General features: G+C 29.2%; 2 protein-coding genes across 4 annotated transcripts; one reads left to right on the top strand and one right to left on the bottom strand.

Moving 5' to 3' along the window:
• Positions 1-5,045: 5,045 nt before the first annotated feature.
• Positions 5,046-10,196, top strand: Bm6543 (T-cell receptor beta chain ANA 11, putative; the record flags this gene model as incomplete). Of its 2 annotated transcripts, XM_043081613.1 has the most annotated exons (11): positions 5,046-5,189; positions 5,840-5,949; positions 6,200-6,350; positions 6,482-6,650; positions 6,710-6,885; positions 8,189-8,270; positions 8,613-8,716; positions 8,828-8,960; positions 9,330-9,413; positions 9,759-9,915; positions 10,160-10,196. In XM_043081613.1, 11 exons carry the CDS (start codon positions 5,046-5,048, stop codon positions 10,194-10,196), a joined length of 1,347 nt encoding a protein of 448 aa, XP_042937547.1. The 2 variants fall into 2 exon arrangements, with proteins under 2 accessions (XP_042937547.1, XP_042937548.1); XM_043081614.1 differs by lacking the exons at positions 5,046-5,189; positions 5,840-5,949; positions 6,200-6,350; positions 6,482-6,650; positions 6,710-6,885 and adding an exon at positions 7,898-7,912.
• A 1,362-nt stretch (positions 10,197-11,558) lies between these two features.
• Positions 11,559-15,031, bottom strand: Bma-gsp-1 (T-cell receptor beta chain ANA 11, putative; the record flags this gene model as incomplete). Of its 2 annotated transcripts, XM_001894007.1 has the most annotated exons (8): positions 11,559-11,681; positions 12,456-12,590; positions 12,833-12,984; positions 13,138-13,314; positions 13,402-13,513; positions 13,829-13,947; positions 14,193-14,324; positions 14,977-15,031. In XM_001894007.1, the coding sequence occupies 8 exons, from the start codon at positions 15,029-15,031 to the stop codon at positions 11,559-11,561; spliced, it is 1,005 nt and encodes a 334-aa protein (XP_001894042.1). The 2 variants fall into 2 exon arrangements, with proteins under 2 accessions (XP_001894042.1, XP_042937546.1); XM_043081612.1 differs by lacking the exon at positions 14,977-15,031 and having other exon boundaries at positions 14,193-14,292.
• Between the last annotated feature and the right edge of the window lie 4,629 nt (positions 15,032-19,660).

Here is a 19,660-nt window from a genome sequence, read left to right as displayed (position 1 = left end):
GTGCAACACATCGTCCTGCACAAGTGATAATGAAACGAAGGAGGGATGAATTGTAGTAGTTAGTTCGGGCGCTGCTGGAATGAATCTCGGATTCGAGTGTGGTAAAAGTTGTCTAACATACCAATTCTTCTTCGTTTCATTTCTTCCTTTCAATATTAGCAGATCTTTGCTCAATCTCTCTACATTTATTATCATTATTCCAACTTTGCTCTACTAATTTACTTGTATTTTGATAAGTTAAACTGTCAGTTTGCTAAAGTAATAAAATGACCAAATAAACCGATTAGATTTCTTTATTCGACAGGAAACAAACAAACAAAGAGCAAAGAAAAAAGATAAAAGTGATAGTATTGTTTCTTCCTTTCCAAAACAACATAAATTTATTTAAATCTATTTCTAAGTTAATTTTTGAAATTTTTGAAACTTAGGATTTCTTTTTGAGGTTAATTTGTGACTTTGTAATAATAATAATAAATGAAATGAACTATTGCATATTGATTAACAATATGAAAACCAGAGAAATTAAAAAAACATTCCTTAGACAAAGTTAGAAATAGAAAAAACGATTATTTCCCGGGCTTTCCTTTTACCATCAATAATATCTATTCATTCCCATATAGTCTCAATTGCCGCTTTTTTTTTTTCTAATTCGTAAATTTGTAGAGGAAACAAAGAATTAATAAATCATTTATATGCTATTTTCATTTCTGATTGATCCTTTCTGTTCCTTCAAACTCTCAAAGTTTTTTCTTTTTCTTTTCATTCATTAATTCATTTCTGCCTTTTGAGAGAATTGCGCATTCCGATTGTTTAATTTTCAGTATATCATCCGTTTCCTTTCCCTATAATATTTTTCCGAAATTTATAGCATCAAATTTTCATTATGATTGATGTTGCTTATTGAGTTAACTTCTTACTCCCAAGCAAATTCTTTCGTAAAACAACGCACTGAATAATTTTATTCACTACAACAGCATTTGCACTCTATGACTCATTCAAAGTCATTTTAATATCATAATTTATTATACTCAATTCATAAAAGCTTCCTTTCCTTAATTTTCGCATTCTGTTTTCTTTGTGCTTAATTTACAATTGTTAGTTAGAGTTTAGTGACTTTTTTTTTTGCTTAATATTAGTTTAGGTTTTAAAGGAGTATTGGGATTCCAAAAGTTCTAATGAGTTCGACCAACGAAAAAATTCTTCCCGATTGATGGTCCGTTGACAGTTACGCTCCCTTACCTGTGCAATTCTTTTCAGATTAAATAACCATATCATCTTAATTATTTGGTTATTAATATTATGTAAAAGATTTATCAGAATTCTTAAAATCATTCATTACTGATCTTCAGTAATATTGTGATTGTACTTAACAGATCACTAATGTCATTAGCCACAGTACGGTCGTCATGCTACCGTATAGATCATTGGTATCGTGTCCATAGGTCTCTACATTAACATATTAATCTGATGAGAGTTCAGATTGTCCCTAGACTTAAACTGAAGTTTGGATTTGAGCTTAGGCTTAAGCTTGGACCTAAGTCCAGACTGATCATTTATATTATTAGTGATGCAGTGACCACGTTAGATAGATCATTTATAATACGTCATTGCAGCAGATGATCAATTATGTTGTTTATAATATAAGTTAATAGGTTAGCAAACGTTATGGGTTGTTACTAGATCAATTAATTCTGTTTCAGTAATTATCTCACTATCAATTTTTATCAGAATTTATGCCATCCATCTTATAACTTTTTAGTACTATGCAATATTAATAACATTACCAATATTGTTTATTTTTGCTTATTTGTTGCACATAGACCTTATTTTAACTTCTTTTAAATAAGTAATTTTAGAACTTATGCACTATTTATTTATTTTCCTCTCTTTTAAGCTAGTTTTCAATCAATGATAAGTCAAAATTGAATCAAATATTGGTGAACGATTTCCATAATGCTTAGAAATTATCACTAATAACTTTCAGCTTATGATAACTACAAGCTGTGTATATTTCTAACTAAATGCTTTTTCTTTTGTTTATATTTTATTTGAAAATTGTTCTACTTCCATTACAACAAAAAATGAAAAACAGAAGTTTTACAACCAGGAAAAATTACACTTATTTGTATTCATCGCAAAAATTATATGTTAAATAGATGTTAGTGGTTTTTTTATAAGCGGACTGAAGAAATTTCGAAATGATTGAACAAATTTTATAGGTGAAGATAACATTTGCCAATCGTTCATGCTTTTCTTCATTGAGGACAGGTGGTACTTTACTAATGTATTGCATAACTACTGGATAGATCAATTACACTGCTAATAATACCGCTAATCGTGAAATTATTAAATCAAAAATGTGGAACACCCTTTTTTTTAAAAATTTTTCTTTATCTTGAGAAATATGTAAGATTACAAATACTTAAAAATTTAGAAAATTGTTTGAGATAATGGTGGAAATTTTGGAGTTTTTTTTCCTTTTTCTGCTATGAATATCTTTTAATTTATTTCAATTTTCTAATTTATCGCCATTTTCACATTTATATTTACAATTGCACGAATTAATTACAACAAAAAATTCCTATCATGCTATGGTAACAATTTGTGAATGCAAGAACAAAAAATTTCTTAATTTCAGATAAGAAGCAAAAGGTCAACATGAATGAAAAGGAAAAAGTAAAATGGGAGCATTAAGCATTTATTTGTACTATCAAATAAACCAATTTTGGGTTTTATTTTTTTTTAAATATATGCTTTTCCTTTTCCTTTTTTTTTCTGTTACAAATAAATCAATGTTCTTTTGTCTGAAAAGCAACATTCTGCACCATCGACGATTAACGGTAAAAATTGAAGATTAAGTGATAGTCTAGAAATGCGAAAGATGATCAAAATAAAGATTTTTTAACATTTTAATCTAGTATAATTGCAATAGCCAATAATTATTTGATGATGTAATTGTGATAATCATAGGCTACAATTATAAATGTTATAATTATGATAGTTTTGAAAAGGATAACATCATTTAAACTTTATACTTTATACGCAAATTTAAGGAATGAAAAGATAAGTAAATTACAAAAATAATTAAGCAAACTGAAATGGAATGAAAAAAAAAAATTGAAATGCATTCAGGATTATCGACCAGTGAACATGTGACTGTTATACATCAAAGCGGTGATTTATTCAATTCACTCGCTAATATTGGTCTAAGGATAGCATCTGATAAAAAATTTAATATATGTGCAATATTTGGAAGTATTAAAGTAAATGTTACTGAAATGCAATTGGTTATTATGCAAATAACAAAAGTCATTTGAAGACTTTCTTGTGAATCTACTTTTTCAGTTAATTTTGCTGTTACATTTTGCGCTTTTTTCTCTGATCTAATAGATAACTTAGTGTGAGCTTGGATAGACTTGTGAAAAAAAAGAAGAAACAAATACGAATCACTTAAAATTAAGTTTATGAATGAAATTTTGGCTGTTTTTTAAAATGAATAAAGACATAAGACAGTAGAAGAGATCTATCTCGGCTAACGCAATACAAGCTATTTATCAACATATGTTATTCCATTTAAAATTCATCTATTTTTTAACTTAAAAGTTTCAGTTAAGAAAATTATTGCATTAATCAAAAATTTATATGCATACAAAAAGTAAAGAAATAATAGTTTGAAATTGGAGGAGGAGAAAATAATGATGATTACTGCGGATAATTTCATAGATCATGATATTGTGAAGCAAAACAAATCTAAATTTAATGTATTGCAAAAGACTCGTTTGTCTCTTGTCATATGAAAGTTTTGAGCAGAAAGAATGTACGATTAATTTCATTTTATAGATACTTCATTTAATAGATATTCTGTAATTTTATAACTATTTGATTTTCTCAATGCATTTGAAGTCTGTTTTGTGTAAACTTCATTTATTTTTTAATTACGCAATGTAAAATAGAAGAAATGTTTAAAATTTAGATCAACAAATTGACTGCCCATAAAATATCTTATTGATTGGTCATTCTTTGATGACTCATAAAAATTATCAGTAATAGAACGGTCGCTACATGATATTTTACTTAACCTGTACGACTGATTTCATCGTTGTAACTCCCAAATATTGGTATTTCTATTGAATTGCTATTATCTGTTTCGGTTATCATTTTAATATGCTCTTTGTTTGTTTAAATTACGATCAGATGTTACAAAATAAAAATCCAAAAGTCAAAAGAAGTCATTGCGCCAGAAGAAAGCAAAAAGAAATTTATACAAATAAAAGTTTTGAATTGAAAATTAATAATTGTATAAGAAAAATTGTGTAAAAATAAATTGTAGTGAAATTGGAGTGATCTATGGAATATTGGAATATTATTATGGAAGAATTAATGAAGCATAAAGCAATATAATTAATTTGTCTTTTCTCATTACAATTAGCTTAAAGAAACATTTTATATTCATTCCTATTCTTTGCTAATAACGCCATACACTTCTACTTTAACTGTTGCTAATTTGTTTAAGATGAATAATTCATTCCAAATATTTTTATTTACAAAAAAAAAAAAAAAAGAAAGAAAAACATTTCAACATAAATATATTTATCATTCCTATAGATATACAAAGAAAAAAAGTGTGAAAATAGCGTTTGCGTAAGAAAAAAGAATTGCTTCTTTTTTTTTTTTTACTTCACTAAACGATGTAACGAATGCCTTTTGCGCCAAACAAGGAAAATACATTCTTAATATTTTTTAGTTTTCTTTTTTTTTGAATAAGTAATTTTATAATTTTCAGAAGAAATTTATTTCTTTTTACAAATTATTTAAATCTTTCGCATAAAATTCTCATTCACTCCTTTACCATAGCTACAAATAAACAAACATCCTATGTGACAAAGACCAAAGGTCATCAGTCATTCCTTTATTTACGATCGATCGTTATTTGCTATTGAGCGGTTTTAGTTTTGGATAGATCTCATCAACATTTATGTTTGAATTTTTAGTCTTTTTTTTTTTTCAAAAATTCTTAACGTACGCTGGAGAATACTACACGGGAAATGGAAACAGGAATTACTGAGTCCGAAGTGTATGGTGCTAAATTTTTATTTCTAAAAACTATTCGGATTAGTGTACCATTATGCCTTTATTCTATCACATGTTTTATGTTCCACCCAATTTTTCAATCACTTATCTATCAAAAGGTTACTTTTTTCACCTTTTCTTGATTGATTTTATCATCCAGAAAGAAAGAAAGAAAACAACTTAACTGAATTATTTTAATGATATTTGTTGAATAATAGCAACTGTTTTTCAAATAAAATGTGAGCGTTAATTTAGTAATAGTTTGTCCAGTGTGGTCAATTTCTATGAAATATATTTGGTTCTTCTCATGCATTTCGAAATTATAAGAAAAATAAACAAAGACAATTCACTGAAATTGACACACTCGATAAATTATTACTAAATTCGTTCTTAAAGGTGACGACAGTTCTTCAAGGTTATATTGTCATGAAGGTTGTATTTGAGGATAAATAAATCTGAGATATTTTTGATCACACTAAATTTCAAGATCGTATCATGATTTGACGTGACAAACGTGACAACGAAAACCTAGATAGAAACGGAATGGTTCATTAATTAGTTATTATCACTTGCCATTTTTAGACAATCTTCTAATATATCACATCCTTTTGATCGATTTTCTCTCAATCATATACATTAGAAATAAACAATAATTTTTATCCAGTTTATGGCAATTAGTTCGTTACATAGAAGGTAAAGGCCTGTGAAATAAAATTTCATTTTCAGATCATTTCTTTTTATTATTACACTTTCATTGCATCATTTTCAGGTATGTTTGCAGTATGGTGATCGAATAGGTGTTGATGCAAACTGTTCACACCCTGAGATTTCATCTAATTCAGAATTGCAAGCAATAGCGAATTGGATAGTCTTGTTAAGGTCCATTTTTTCTTCCTTTTTAATTCTTTTCATAGAAATATGTATGATTTTATTATTTGTTTTATTAAACAAAGTATTATTAAGTCAATAAAGTTAGACTATTTTACATTTAAAAAAAAAAGCAAAATATTTGCAGGCTCTTTTGACATATGAATTGAATGCTTTTGGGATTATAAGCTACTGAATATTTTCTTTTTATTACTTAGGAAACTTTGCAATAATTTAAAGAAAAAAAAAAAGATTTCTGTAGTAGTATTGCGATTTGTTCACTTGGATTTCTTACATCTGCTCTAATTGGACGACTAGGTGATACAAAATCTCGAAAAGCGGCTTTGTTAATACCATTTACTGGACTTGTACTTGAAGGTATCTCACTGGTGGTGCAATCGTATTATATGGAGGTGAGTGATGTGAAATAATCTTCGATATTTCAATAGTTTTTAATACTGCTAAGTTGGTTTAGTCAACGACTATCAATCAATTATAGCTATTAAATTTTTCTGGTAGTTTAATCTATCGATTTTTATTTCAGCTTTCCGTGTATTGGTTAGTTGGAAGTGAGGCGCTTTTTGCAGCTTTTGGTGGCTATATGTCCATTTTTTCGTCATTTTTTGCTTATGCTACCGATTCTGTACGCAAATATCCGCCTAAATGTCGATCATTAATTATTGCAGTTTTAGAAGGTGTTATTGGATTTGGAGGTGAGAAAGTTCTACTTTCTTAAAATTTCAATTTTAATTCTAATCTAAAATTTTTGCAGGCACAATTGGTTACTTATGCTCATTCTTGTTGAAACTTTGGGGATTTAGTGGTTTGTTCAGAGCATTTCTTGTAATATATATCACTTGTTTCGTGGCTGTATTTTTCCTTCCATCGATAAATAACAATCAGAGAGAAATAGAATACAAAAAGGATATACTTGGATTCGACCTAATCGTAAGTTGTTTTTCATCTTTGCTAGAAACGTTCCATTCCTAAATGTCGATTACCAATTATTGTAATTTTGGAAGGTGTTATTGCATTTAAAGGTGAAAAATATTCTGTAATAGAAATAATCGTTTTCATCATTACTGCTGCTTATACTGCTGCTGTGTGTATGTTCCTATCGATTATTTCATTTGCAAACTTAATAAACGATATTCCACTTTTTTATTCTATTCAGTTTCTACTTTTAATCCTGTTGGAATTAAGATAGCAAAAAGCTATTTGTTCCTTTTAGATTTAAATGGTTGCAGTATCTTTATAAAAGGCAGACAGTGAATTTGTACAACAAAAAAAAGTTTCAATTATTTTTTCATAGTTTTTTGAACAGTGACTTCAACAATATTTATAAAGTACTCAATTTTATTAGTAGATTGTAGATAGTTGAAAAAGAAGTGTCTTTAAGCCATTTCGAATAAAATCAAAGTGGAAATATGAATGATTTAGGAAGTAATCTATCGCAATTAATCAAAATTGAACAAATGTTTTGATAATGATATCCATTTGGGACTTTTCCAATTTAATTTCCAAAGATAACAACATGCATTCCAGATCTTAGATAGCTGTTGTATGGTATGATAGGTATGAAATAATTGAAGGAATAATTTCATTTTGTGTTCGATGAAAGAATGAATTCATTCATACTCGTTCATTAAATAACCATTCATATGGTAGAAGCAGTTTTTACGAATGCAAAATTACTTGATATTAAGATTGGCAATTGTATTTGAATAGATTGATTTGATGATGAACTAGAAATGATGACAGTTAGCATTATTTTGCTAACGATTTTTCATTACTGAAAGGACTTTAAGTAATTTCTAAAAAGGCATACTCGTTTGACCGAAAATTTAAACACTTTTTACTGCAACTTTTTAGATAAGCTAACGTTTATCTATACAATCAAGAATTCAGAAGACCTTCATATCAGAGACTTATCAGAAAATTGCCGGAAGAAGTTGATCTGATGATCAGTTTGAAGGTTATCGTTGTGGACTGAGATATTTAACATGTGTTAAACTTATGAAAATAAATTGAATTAATGAGCTTGTGGTTCATTTGAAGGGAGCAAGAGTGATAAATTTATCAATTTGATGAGGTGTAAAGTTACAAAATCACTTGTTTATAACAATATCAATTTAACTGAATGATTATTAGTAGAGTAGTTTGATTAATTTATTTAATTTATACAACTAAAGGTACTCGTGAAGAGATGTAAAATTAAAGGAAAGTGAAACACTAATCATCATATTTGCAGAAATTTTTGTGGCGACAAAAAAGAATTGGCACTTTCTTAGCTTTGATCATTGCCTTCGCTATTTCTTTTTTCACATTTATAGGTCGGTAGTAATTAAAGCTTTTTTTTTTTCAAATAGGGTTTATTTCAATTTTGGTTAATAATTAATTCATTTTCCTAGAAATTTAATTCATTTATTGAGTAAAAATTTTCATTTTTTTTTTTTTTTTGTTTCTTTTTTTTCGCTTTTCTGATCCACAATACTCTTAGTGTTATATTCATAGGATCAATAACATATAGGTCATTAACTTTTTTGGTTTATATAACATTGCTCGTTGCATTCATTTTCATAGTATCATTCGTGACAAAGAATAAGAGTGAAAATAATAACTATGAAAAGTTTTTTCATTATCTGATTGTTTTACGTAATCTTTGATGTTTTTAGGTTCAGTTCACATTTCATTCTATTATCTAAAATTTCGATTTAACTGGGATGCTGGATTGTATGGTTTCCTTAAAGGACCAACACAAGGACTTGCAATGTTAAATGTAATTAGCTTTATGCAATTACTTTAATATGTTGATTTATAAAATAGCAGTTTTTCGTCTATCTAATAAAGTTTTCTTTTATTACTCTTCATATATTCAATAATTTTATAGGTACTATTTGTTTATCCATTATTACGAACACATAATTTTACCGATCGAACGCTTTCTCTTATTGGAGTGATTTCAAGAGCATTGGGTAGATTATGGCTTGGTATTACATGGAGTACACCATCTACATTTTTATGTTAGATATTTTTTCTTTCGTTCTAATACTTGCAGCACATTTATACCACTACCATATACAGGTTATTAAAATATGCAGTTCTGCAGAAAACGATTCAATTGGCATAAATCTCAACTAAAGTAGTAGGTTTATGACAAGAGAATCTAAATACTTTATTTTCATCGAAATTTGCACCTTAGTCATTTATCTAGATAAAAAATAAGTAAATATAATACATGTACATGATCAATTTGATAAATTGATGATAATTCTCATTCCATTATTCATCCTTCTGATGAAAGAATGGCAGTACGATTCTATAATGATACTTTTCATTAGAGGAAATTAAAATTTTCGAACTTGATAAAAACTAATCCGCACTTTTTCCAGTGATACTTTTCGATTCATTTACACGTTTTGCTGCTTCTGGTATGAGAGCAATGTCGGCTAACATCGTACCAGTTAACAACCACGGTATGTATTGTCTTTCTAACAGTATTTTTTACAGATGCATCAATAGTAAGGATTTCATAGTATATCCAGAAATTCGGTCAAAATGGTTTATTTTCCCGTGTGCAGGTACATACATATATTTGGACGAAATTTTAATGCGTTATAAAGTTTTATGCCAGATTTGACTAAATTTTTATGAGCGATCTCGACTATCATTTTACAAATAAAGTTTGAGATATTCATTTCGTAAAATGCCATCTCATATATTACCAAACAGGAAAAATGCAAATAAAGATATATCCAATACTTCTGTCATGAAAAAATACTTCCTTAGTTTGCAAATCATTAATTAAATTTCGAATTTAGGTTCTATGTTTACGTTGTTTGCGGTAACAGAAGCATTCAGCAACTTAATGGCTGCCATTGTATTTCATACACTTTTCCCATTATCGCTCGATTTTCTACCCCAATTGTCATTTTACATTCTTGCTGTTATAATGTTAATTCCAACAACTATACTTTAGTACGTCCACTTTGAATACTTTATCTGGATAGCATCCTAATTTACTCTCGTTTTATACATTTTTTTTTTTTTTTTTTTTGTAAAATATCAAGCAGAAATCAGTGAATAGTGGGAAAAAAATATTTTGAATGAAATTCAGTTTTTTTTTTTGGGAAGTTTGAAAATAAAACTCCCATCCAACTTCTCATTTATTGGAGTGTTTTTAACTTAACACCGTCAGATTCCTCAATAATTTAATTTTCAGTTTATTACCAGAACAACTGGCAAATATCACAGAATAAATCTGATTCAGCTGCAGCAACAAATACAAGCCTCGGAACCAATATTTGAGATTTGTTTATATAACACTCAAGAAAGGTCAAATCGGTTCAGCTTTAAACTTTGATTCAATAAACGGATAAATGGATTGACAGGTTTGGAAAGGAAATGTTTAGGAAAACTCACTAGATGTCCTCCCTAACCTTTGCACTATTCTCAGTTTTGATATTTGTATAATATAGAAATACCAAAACTGAGAATATTTTAAAACAAGTTATATTTCAGTCTCTTCAGAATGTACTGCAGCATACCGGTAACTTCTTTTGTTGTTCACATCCCTTAATCGCATATTGAAATATATTAAAACATAACTTTAATATATTAAAAACTATCATGAATGCCCCAACCATATGATTAATTGCCTGTAATCTCTTTCAAGTCAACAAAAATTCAAAAATTAAAGCAAATCTTAAACTAAAGTCTCCAAATTATACAAACACAAAAGAATCAATCATGCAAAATAGACTTTATTCCCTTGCTTGTTAAAATAAAAAAAGCATATCAAGTCATATCTAAATAACTGAGAACAACGACACAGCTTCGCCTCAGATACAAAAGTAAACAAAGTGCTAGAAAATGAAATAGCAGGATGAAGCGATTGAACTAAATCTTTCCAAATGTGGACTATAGAAGAGGAAAAAGCGATCTACGCTTACTTCCTGTTACATGAAACAGCACCTCTTATGAAATCTGTTGTTAGTCTATGGCAAATCATTTCTTTCAAAATGTTTTCCGATAGAAACTTTACAAAAGTGTAAACGTCCGTGACTGGTTTGAAACTTCTTCCGCCTAACATCCTCTGTGCCTTCTACAGTAATTTTACTGAATGATATGTTATGCTAACATGTGTAAGAAATCACGCATTACAACAGCGAGGTACAACTGAGTAGTTGGTAAAGAAAGCAAAACCACAAATCACACCAGTTTTTTACAGCATTAATGGTCCGTTATTTATATGGTAAAGTTTTGCAAAATTTCAAATTCGTTTTTTAAATAACAAAAAAACCTTTAGTTCCTTTCAACAATTTCTGATCTATTAAGGTTTATGCTAAATCAATGAAAATCATGAATGAAATAAATGGAACTACAAATGTTACATTATTCAAGGAGCGAATAATCTGCATAGAAATGAAGTAATGAATTAAATCTCTCTAGAAGTATTTACACCAAGAAATTTTATTTGAGAAAGTGCTGTGTGCTTTTTCTAATCACTAATCATTAAGACGAGATTTATGAAGGTCAGAGGAATAAATGGCGGGCAAAAGTGGAATCGAAAAAAAAAGAACAAAAGATGAAGACATCATTGGTACATGGCATGCTTCGACTTACTTCTTTTTCTGAATTCCCCCAGTTGCTGCACCAGCCGCTCGCTGTGGCGATGTAATTGGACGACCACTGTTCAATCCAGCGTACTGATATTTGGCCTTCTTCTCGGATGGCTTTAAGATCTGAAGAATGAACGAATCAAAGTGTTGAAAGCAAACAAGGCAAAGGAATTCAAATGAATTATATGTATCTGTAAAGTACGAACCTCAGGCTTAATAAATTAAGTACGAAAAATATAGAAAACGGACACAACTGACTTTTTAGCACTACGGATGATGCACTTAAGATGAAGTGTTTGGAAGCAAAACCATCTGCACATGATGCATGAACAATATTTTTTCATTACGAATATCAGTAGTAAGCAATACGGTCACAATGTATTGAAGTCTATTTTATATTTATTAGCACAATCCATTTGTCTTGTCTTACGCGGTAGCAAAAATAGTGCGTTACTGCATAAACCAATAAGGATAAGCTATAATTCAACTTAACTATTCTGTGCGCTATGTCGGCGCTATTTGGCTACCGGTTTTATAGTCTTTTAATGTTGTTATAATAAAGACATACTGTAAGAGAAGGACTGAAATGATATATATGATAATAGTAAGATGTACAGAAATTACAACAGAAAAAAATATATATTCAATACAGTTGTGATTCCTTATAATTACTCTTTGGATTCATAACTTATAACATCTTTTGAGCATAAAACATGCGAGAGAAAATCTTCAATCAAAAGCAAAGAAAACAGAAATTTTTTGCTCGACCAACATGTCACAAATTAAAATCAGATGAAGACTGAAAGTTTATTAAAATTTTATGATAAAGACCAGACAATAACTCATATACTAATAAATCCAATAAATCATAACAACATTAATACTCCAAAAACAAACCTGAAAGGAACACATTAGTGTTTCATCAACGCTCATCATACCACCTGCATTATCGAACTCACCACAATAATTTGGGGCCGAAAATAATGTTACAAGTTGACGTTTGGCAAAAAATTCGTAGCCATCTTCTACTACCTAAGAATATAACTTTTCCAATAAGTTTTAAAGTTGCGCTCTAACCCAAAAAATTATTCGAAACAACTTTTAAGAAAATAAATTACGAAAACTGAAAAAACGTATTCAGAAAATATTTAACTTCACCACTGATTATTCCCTTTTTTTCATTAACAATCACTAATTCAACACTAAAAATTTTTCGGTTTGAATGTACCAGTCTAAAGAACAACCACGATGAAATAAAAGATGACTAGGATTACCTGATGTGCCCGACATATTAAGTCTAAATCATGACGATTTAAGAATTTTGCTACAACGTCAGGCCCGAATGTAAACGATACTCCTCGATCGTTTTCTCCCCAACCTTGCACATCCTTGTCCGGGTCAGACCATAACAAATCACAGAGAAGACCTGCAATAGAAAATTCTTATTACCGTATTCCGGTGACTAATCAAAGATTTGGAATTTAATCATTTTTGAATCCGAGATCAAAAAGTAGATCAGTAAAAGCAAAAATGATAACAGATACAAAAATGGAAGGAATCTAAAGTGAAAAAGCAATACCAGTATCTGGAACATCCGTTGGTCGCATTATTCTTCGGATCTGTTCCATATTTTGTAGATCAGGAGAAAGTCCTCCATGACAACAGAAGATTTTTTCATCTATGAGGGCGGCTATTGGTAGGCAATTGAAACAATCAGTGAATGTTTTCCATAGCTTTATCGAAAATCGACGTTTGCCTATAACTCTTAAGATAAAACAAATATCACACTGCGGTTCCACCTTAAAATCAGCAAATTATTGCAAATGAAAATGACAAATCTTACATTCGTCATAAAATCCATAAATACGATTAATACTAGCACATTCATGATTTCCTCGTAACAAAAAGAAATTTTCGGGATATTTCACCTTATACGCCAGCAGTAAGCATATTGTCTGTAAACATTCTGATTAAACATGCCACAGTGCAATTTTTTCATAGCAGTGAGGGCAATTATTTAGATATAATAAGGGCTATTTGCATTTAAAATCATGGTGAAAAAGAATATTTCATCAAATCTGGATAAGTTGCTGGGAGAATTATAAGAATTTGCAAATCTAAAAGAAAAAACTATGACGAAAAAGTCAACAGCAGAAACATTTAGAAATTATCACAAAGCCCCAAAAAACACTGCTAAATAAAATTATAAAAAAAGAAAATTTTTTAAATTATAAAAAAGAGAAAAAAAAGAAAAGCATTCATTACAATACCTCCAAGCTTTGCTTTCCCCGATCAACATAATCTCCAAGAAAAAGATAATTTGCCTCCGGCGGAAATCCACCATATTCAAATAATCGTAATAAATCATTGTATTGTCCGTGAATATCTCCTATAAAACAAATTAACTAAAGCTAGTGTTTAAAGCAGCAGATTTCAAAAGATCCTCATAAACTTGAGCAATTTTAAAGAACATTCCCGTAAACCAGACTTTTACTACTTGCATTTTTGAATATGAAAAAAAGAAATTTAATGTAATAAAAGCGTACATAAATGTAAAATTCGTAACCATAAACCATATGCGTTTTTCATAAGATGAGTTGATAATATACATTGAATCAAGAAGAAAAAACCAACCACAAATTTTGAGAGGCGCCTCGAGTTCCAAAAGAATGGGCTGTGACAAAAAGATATCCCTGCTTTTATGACAGAGTGCCCTTATTTCATTTTCCGACATCTGGACAGTCTTCCCGGGCCGACATCCGCGAACTGAAATGTGAGTACGTAATGTTCTCATTAATACTGATTATTTGGAACTCAACAAACCATTCAGCTTTTACATAAAAACAAAAATAATTCGTGTTTGGTAAAAAGCAAGCAGCTGCCTATCCACTTATTATGCAGTAGCGAACTTTGTTCCGTTACCTATATACAAGAATTTTCTCAAAAATCAAGTCTGATAGAAAGAACCAATTCAAACATCATAATTAATTCGAAATAATCAGGAGTACCAAATAATGAGAGTAGCTTAGTCTTTTAGGAATTAAAATTTTCCAGTAAATAATGGAGAAACAACAAAAGTTTTTGTTGTTGAGAGTGGAAATTCTATTAATAATTGATATTTTGGGCAACAGAAATAGAAAAACTGCAGAGAAAAAGCTACTTATGGCACAAATTACATTAAAAGAATTGAAAGTAATTTCGTCACTGAAAAAACAAAATTAAAGCATGAGTGTAATAAAAATCAGTTAACATCAGGAATGATCACCAATTTCCATTTCTTCTCAGTGCATGAAAGAGAAGAAAAACGTATGATACATATTCATACACTGAAATATTCTTTCCAGTTGCACATTTATCACTGAACAGGTAAATTAACTGTTGCTGATCAAAATGAAAGTAATTAAATGTTATAACACACCTTCTAAAAGTCGTGTAATAAGATGGTCAACATTGAGGTCACTGTCACTGGCCATAACTGTGAACACACTATAGCTGCTGTCGTAGATAAGCAAGACTACTTGCCTAATATTATACCTAAAATTAATTAACTTGCAAATATGGACATACGCAATGCTCAATACTAAAGTGTAACATGAAAATGTTAGAAAACATTCACTGATAATACGTGGAAAAGGTATGTTAAGCATACGCATGTTATTATATTAATTCAATAAAACACGTACGTAAGCACTCATTCAGCTCAATTTAAAATTAGTTTGTCCCAAAACATAAATAACCCCACGCAAACAATTCCATTCTATAAACTTCAAATGATTACTAAAACTGGCTAAACATCAAAAATTTTTTGAATGGTTTACGTTAATTATCATGTCAAGATCAATGTCCGATGTTGCAGCTCAATAATATTAAGGGATCAATTAAGAAAAATAAAAGTGGTCTGGTTCTTACTAATTAATTAATTAGTAGGACTGAACTAAGCAATGCTCAGTTGGCATTTTGATAGCTTTCTTTTATGATTCACACGATAACATAATTGTTGGATATTGATGATAATTATTAGAATAGTAATTAAACATTGAGTGGAAAGTTTATAAATTATGCGTCAAACATGCGTCTCTTTTTTCTTCTCTTTGCTTCTTCCTCAATTCATTCTAATGCGTTTTCACGTAACGTACGGTACCATATTGTAAAAGAAAGAGTAATAAACGTATACATTATCTCATCTTTTTTGATATACACCATAAAGTTTTGGCGCAAATTGAAGCAAATTCAATTAAATTTCCAGTATTACTAAATGTTTTTATTTAGTAGTGGAACTATTTTGTTTGATTTCGATTTTGATAACAACAATAGCCGTGTATGTGCTGTGTGTATCTATGTATGTATGTGTATGTGTACGTGTGTGTGTGTGTGTGTGTGTTTTAGAGCACACACAGCTACGAATTTCGATGGGAAATGGATGTGTTCGATGCAAATACGCATGCATATCGATCTTCTTTTATATTGCACTCTAAGGAAGATTACTTCTTGCATGAATTTTTTTTTAATCATAGTATCAGTTTTGATATATAACTGACAATTCATCGGTAATATCCATTAAGTTAGCTTATCAATTTCTTAACTGATAAAGTCTCATATTAAAAATGTGATGACCACACAATGATTCGTTCAGTTTTCCTTGTTTAACCATTCTTATTATTCCTTTCTTAAGGCTGTCATATTGGATTTCGTCTGTTGTATTATACTTTAAAGAAGGTTACTTCTTATACGGATTCTTTTTTGTCATTCTGAAATAGAAAAAATTTATTTCATCAGAAATTCTCGAATTTTCCATTTTCCATTCAAGTGAGACTCTCTTTTTGTCATTTGCACATTATTCTAAATTATAGGCCTTGATCAATGGTCAATGAACCCAAGGCCGCGCAAGAACACACGATTGATTTATTGCGCCCTTTCCCTTTCCTTCCTTCTGTCATGCCTTCCGTTGTTGTTAGTAACCATCGACCAATCCCTCAAATTCGATAAAAATATGCTCTCTTTATTTATTATCGATGAATGGTGGCACACTCAGAAAAAGGATCATTTCATTTTTTTGACCCATTTTCCATCTATTGCTTCATTTACCTCTCCTACTTCTCTTTATCCTAGGAAACCTAAAATTTTGTAAATTGACATTTAGTAGTCACCTCTTGCTAATCAAAAAAGATTATTTGTGTTATTTCATTCCGGTCGCTTCCATTATTTCTTTTTTGAGCTAAAATATACCTATCAATCCGGAATAATTGGGAAAGATCAAGTATACTTTATTAAAGTTTCTAAATTTCGATTCTCCTAAAATGATCACTAAATATCTGTGCTTTCTCAAATGTAATTTGAAAATTTTTTTTTTAAAAAAGGCCAGTAGACACAGATGAATCAGTAAGTAATTAAATCCTTTTTTCCGACATATCGATTTTATTCAAATCCAGTATGTTGCACAAATTTTCATCTTCTGATGATGTTGACTATCTTCTCGTCATTGAATGTTAAAAGGGATTAAATTATGAAACCCTTAACTACTGACTAAATTATCTTAGAGCAATGAAAAACAGATGTACATTATGGATTTTTCTATTTCTGAAAGAGTGAATACATATTTTACTTGACGGTTACGGTTGAGTTAATGAGTTGAAAGAAAGGATCCTGAAATTGTAATAGATGTAAGATGTAATTTGGTATCAAAAATTAGATAAATTAATAGGTTTTGAATTAGCTGTAATTATAAGCCGCTTTTAGTTCTCAAAAATATCTCTCAAAAAGTGCAAATTTATTGCTTAAACAACTATCATTCATTAAAATTACTATTACTGATCGTTTCAAAATACACTTAGCCTTAGTTAAAGTTTTACAGTAAAATTGCTTGCTGGAATTCAAATCTAAAAAACCTAGTTGTCAATTGAAGATTTCAAAAATGTTTGAATTCCAAGATAGCTTATTAATTTTTAGATTTCGAAAAGTTTTTTTCTTTTTTTTTCATTTTTAAAGACTTATGATAGTGGAGTTATTATAATGATTTGGAATATTTTCGCAAGAATCACTACATTTAAAAATCCCAAAATGCTAAAATATTGAAAATCATGAAAAAAAAAATTTGTCAAAAGAATAAAACGAAATGTAGGAGAGAGAAGACTAAAGCATTAACATTTCTTTTCTGTCGTACTACTATTTGCAATTGATTCAAACCACATTTTCTTTGAGAATTCTTTCACTCTTGAACAAATACGAATTTATACAAAAGATGACTCACCTACAGTTTCCTTATGTTACAAATAACATTCAATTTCCTTTCGATGCTCTTTTCATGTTCACTCAAAAATTCCATATAATTTTCGAATTTTATTTCAAAACTTATTTACTTTAAAAAAACATTTCTCATTTGCAGCATAAAAAGTATACGCTTTCAACTGTCATCAGTAAAAACAGGGGATGCTATGGCTGAGAGGTGAGGAAGAGAGAGAAAGAGAAAAGTGGACAAAATTTTCTTTTTAAAAGACTGTTGGGTGCTGGTGCGGATAATATAGCAAAGAGTTGTGTGAATGACACTCTGAGATTGTTGGCTCACTTTATCCTAATGTTCCATCCTGTCAACCTTTCCTCACAACTAGGTAACCAACCAATCCAATCCAATTCAATTCGTTTAATAATAATTAAATAATAATACTAATATGCTTAATAACTTAACAATAAATAATAATTCTAATTAATAATAATAATAATTTGGTTTTCATATGTATTTTATATATTTAATAATTATTAGCAACACTGTCCTGTTACTTTCATGCATAATTTTCAGTTTTAAATCAATTGTATTTTCATCTTCAGTGAGAATTTTTCATGAATAATTTTTCGTATATGCATAATCTGAGTATTTTTATGAGGTGAAAATGCAATTGATGAATGGAGGAGAAGAAAAAGAGAAGAAATGTTAAAGTTGGAAGTAATAAATTTATATCGGAATTTCTTAGAATCAGTGGATATGATTAAAAATTTCTCCAAATTGGTCGATACTATTAAGAATAAACAAATAATGTCACATGTTTTACATCAGTTTTAAATTTTGTCCCATTAATATAATCGTATTGTACAGCGCAAATAGGAAATATTTCTAGCAATGTTCAAAATTATTTGTTTAGTAGAACAGCTGTTAATAGAAATAGGTAGGAAGGAGATTGCTCGTTGACCAAACATCAACAAATATTAACTATTCTTATCGCTATAACTAACTAGTCCTCAGTTAATATTTACAAATTTGAACTGATTAGGATGAGTAAAGACAGAGAAAAAGATTAAATAAATGGTGGTAATATCTTTTTTTTGAACTTTCAAATTGTATTAATAATACAAATAATAGTAATAGTGCTGGCGGAAATGTCATTGATTGTAATGATCGTAGTGATCATCCTTTCAACCATTTCGTACATTTCGAATTTCCTCGTTCATTCGTGATTTCTGTGATGGAAGATTCCTTGCTATTCTTTTCTTATTGATAACTAAATTTGTTTGCAATTATCGTTTTATCAATAAACTTACAATTTCTCCTTTTTTTTCCATATTGCATTTTTTCCTCTTTTTTTTTTTTTTTTGCACAATAATAAAAGATTAGAAGACATATTTTGATAAAATATAAGTGTCTCATTTTGTTAAAAGATAAGATAAAATAAGAGTCTAATTTTTGATAAAAGTTGCCAGTATATTTTGTTTTTTTTGTTTAGGCTCTTATTTTTTTTTAACTCAGAGCTTAAATTATCGGTCGGTATTGTAACGCTAATATTAATTTGCTTAGACTCTTATTTTGATTTAGAGATTAAATTATCGATTAGTATTTTTACAACATTCTCATTTCATTTGAAAAAAAAAAAAATTAGAATTTAAAGAAGAAATCTCTACGTTATATTATACTTTCATTTTTTCGTCACCTATTCATGTACTCTCGATCTACTGCTCAAAATGTCGAAATGCAAGACTTCTAATTTCTGATTTTTGGTTTTATTCCATAAGAAATCGATAGGAATCGATCATTTAGTATATTTGTTAAATGTGAAAATTCTGATGCGATATTGTGATATGATTTTATAATCGATGTGTTCACTGAAGTATTTATT

Source organism: Brugia malayi, assembly GCF_000002995.4.
Source record: "Brugia malayi strain FR3 genome assembly, contig: Bm_v4_Chr4_scaffold_001, whole genome shotgun sequence".
Lineage (NCBI taxonomy): Eukaryota > Metazoa > Nematoda > Chromadorea > Rhabditida > Onchocercidae > Brugia > Brugia malayi.
This window is presented reverse-complemented; position numbering and strand designations above follow the sequence as displayed.